Source organism: Anneissia japonica, unplaced genomic scaffold (assembly GCF_011630105.1).
Source record: "Anneissia japonica isolate Jap-2015-1 unplaced genomic scaffold, ASM1163010v1 scaffold79416_len3194_cov93, whole genome shotgun sequence".
NCBI lineage: Eukaryota > Metazoa > Echinodermata > Crinoidea > Comatulida > Comatulidae > Anneissia > Anneissia japonica.
In genome coordinates, this window is record NW_022745281.1 from 1 (window position 1) to 3,194 (window position 3,194).

The 3,194-nt window shown below is 33.8% G+C and overlaps 1 protein-coding gene across 1 annotated transcript; it reads left to right on the plus strand.

The window, feature by feature from the left end:
* Nucleotides 1-6: 6 nt before the first annotated feature.
* LOC117119937 lies at nt 7-2,062 on the plus strand. The gene is made up of 4 exons (XM_033264916.1): nt 7-43; nt 530-771; nt 1,133-1,262; nt 1,917-2,062. The coding sequence occupies exons 2-4, from the start codon at nt 534-536 to the stop codon at nt 2,029-2,031; spliced, it is 483 nt and encodes a 160-aa protein (XP_033120807.1). The 5' UTR covers nt 7-43; nt 530-533; the 3' UTR covers nt 2,032-2,062.
* The last annotated feature ends 1,132 nt before the right edge of the window (nt 2,063-3,194 follow it).

Consider the following 3,194-nt stretch of genomic DNA (forward strand, 5'->3'; position numbering starts at 1 on the left):
TATGTATTCCTAACATACACTATGGTGTGAAAAAAATCAGAAGGTAAGTGGCTAAGCAGTGCTTAGTTTTATGCCTGCTAAAAACATGTAAAGGCTAGGTTTTTATTTAAATTTTTGAAATATTTGTTGTACATAGGCTTATCCATTAAATAATGTACATATTAATGCCAGATAATAGTGGGTTTATGGTTGTATGTACGATTGCAAGTGTTAGAAATGCACCCACACAACAACAGGATGCCATCATCACTCCTCTGCACAATCAAGTTCGACTTATGCATGAGAGGAAGCCATGGCTCTGCTGAAAATGTTTAAATTGCAGCCCTAAGCTCACTTCTAATCCTATTATAAGATAGAACTATGTTTTTTTTTTTTTTAGTTTATGATCCGTATAACAAGCTTGCTTGAATTGAGTTATGAGGCCAGCAAAAATTTCATTAAACCGACCGGTTGGACCTGGGCTTTTTTGTTCTGATTGAATTTCGTTTTTTTTTGTTTTTTTAAAAATATATTATTTCATTTCATTCAGTAAAATGGAAGGAAGTGAAAGATTTAGTGGAGATACTGAAGAACCTTCGAATGAATATTTACCAAGAAATGAGGTCGTAATGGAGCGAAATGAAGAAGATTTAAATTCCTCTATTAAAACTACAAAGGAAAATACCATACAAAATACAGAGGAAAATACAAAAGAAATCACGGAGCAAAATGCAAAGGATAGTAATACAGAAGAAAATGAAACAGAAACATTACAGAAGATCTCTATCACTGGTACTAAATAGAGTTGAATTTTAAAAACAGGTCTCGCTCTATTAATTAAAGACTGTGGTCCCAAATTAACAAATTTCTTTTGTCTTTATTATTCTAATTAGAAACCAAAGCTGCTAAAGACTATAGAAAAGAAACCCCAGTCCCTAAAATAGTCCTAATTGGAGGGAGACATGTCTCAGTTTTTCCCAAAAGTATGTAAAAATTGTGCTTGAACACATACCACAGCCTGTAAATTAATTGAAATGTTTACTTGTAATAAATAATGATTTTAAAAAAACCCAAAAAAGTATGTATATTGTAATTTTTATTTAAAAAAAATATTTTTTTAATATTGACATATTTTTTACATCTTGTTTTATAGATAATTTCTTAAAAGAGGAGGAGGATATTCTTAATATTGATGACCAAGTTATTGACAGTTTATCAGAAGGCTTACTTCATAAAATTCAACCAGAAATTGATTCTTTTAGCAACTCATTCCAAGAGTTAACGTAAGCTATTAAAAAAAATTTTTTTTGATTGAATTTGATATATATATGCTTAACTTTTTAAATATTTTTTTATTCCTATTTTATATGGAATGATACTGCACAATTAGTTGCATTAAAACTAGAGTATACTCTAAAGGTTATAATTGAATTTATTATTGTTAAGAAATGCTTTTCATTTTCATTTCGTTTATTTTGTCATTAAATTCATACAAACAAGGGTATAGAAAGGAAATATGAACATTTAATTCTTCATGCACTATTGAAAAATTCGTCGCTCACATCACGAACTAACACAATTAAATTCAATTGTGTTAGTTCGTGAAATCAAAAAAGCGCGTCAAAATACGCGCTATTGTTGTTAAGGACTTTTTGTGTGGTAAAGAATACAAAATTGTTTGACAACCAATACGCGCTCGTTTTGACGCGTTACTGTGATTTCACGAACTAACACAATCTACTTTGATTGTGTTAGTTCGTGATGTGAGCGACGAATTAGTGCATATTGTAAAGGAGCAATTTGCATGAACGAAAGTGTAAATTGATTGAGTAATTAATTTTGGCTTTCACTCATACAGAAGAATAAATCATATTTTTATACAAATACCAGTACAATCATATTTTACTAAACAGCAATACTATGTTTATATCACACAGGAGAAATCAACGGGTGTTGATGGAGACAGTCCAACAAGAAAATGTTAAATTATTGGAAAATAAAGATATCAATGATTTGGCAGCCATGGTAAGTAACATTTTATTCAAATCTTAACTTATAACAGGCCTATTTTCTACTAATAGCCTACATTATACCAGGCCTAACTTCTAATAACCCACACTACCAGGCCTGACATCTACCATAGTAAGAAAAAAGAGCGAGACAAAAGCCAAGCCCGTAGCCAGCATGCTTCAAGGGTGGGGGGGTTCTGGGCGTGGGGTCCAGGGGGCCGCCAAAGGGCCACGGTGGGGTCAAGGGGCGAAGCTTCTTGGGGCCGAGGGCGAAGCCCCCGAAGCCAGAGCATTTATACGATTTTAAAAGCATGTACATATCATTTAAATGCATGTTCATGTATATTTACTGTAAATACTATACTTCTTACACAATTTTGAAAATAAGATAAGAAGACTACTTTTCCAATACAGGATTTAGAACGTAAATGTTTATTGTGAAACAAACTTTTTTTTATTAAAAAAATGTCGAGCACCCAAACTTTTGTGATGACGTCGTGCCAAAGTAAATAAACGGAGCACGCGATTGGTCAAATAGCCTAGGCAACAAACCTCTCATTAATATTCATTTTGAAGTCTTGCTGGTTACGTCATTCAGCAGGCTGCAGCTTTGTTTTGATTTCTATGATCGGACTACGATTGATAGCGACAAATAAACAGTGCCAAAAATGCTCCCATTTTGTAATAAATTGCACTATTTTGGAAACGGGGGATCGTTTTCTGGCTAAGGGGGTTCGCTGGAAAAAGGGGGGTTCGCTGAAAAGGGTGGGGGTTCGCCCGAACCCCTAAAAACTCCCCTGGCTACGGGCCTGAAAGCCTTGTTACTGTAAACAGACATATTTCAAGAAAGCCAGTTCTCATTGTCAGTGACAAACAGTACATTACTCATTAACAACATATTTATGAAAATTTAGTGTGGTTACTAAGCATATTCATGAACTAAGCAGATTTGTTAAATACCAATATTCATATGGTAATAACTACATAGGGAGAGTAATATTAAAGTGAAACAATTGTTTATTTGAAGAAGGCTGTTCCCACAACAAATGAATTGCTTCTTTTATATTCAACTGATGTGAAATTAGCCCAGTGTAGTGAAGCAGTTCTTATTACAGAGTCGGTGACAGTGGTCTGTACTCTACAAATGTTTAAAAACATGAGAGGCCCGTGTCCCGGGATAGATGCTCACATACTCTTGATAGGTGT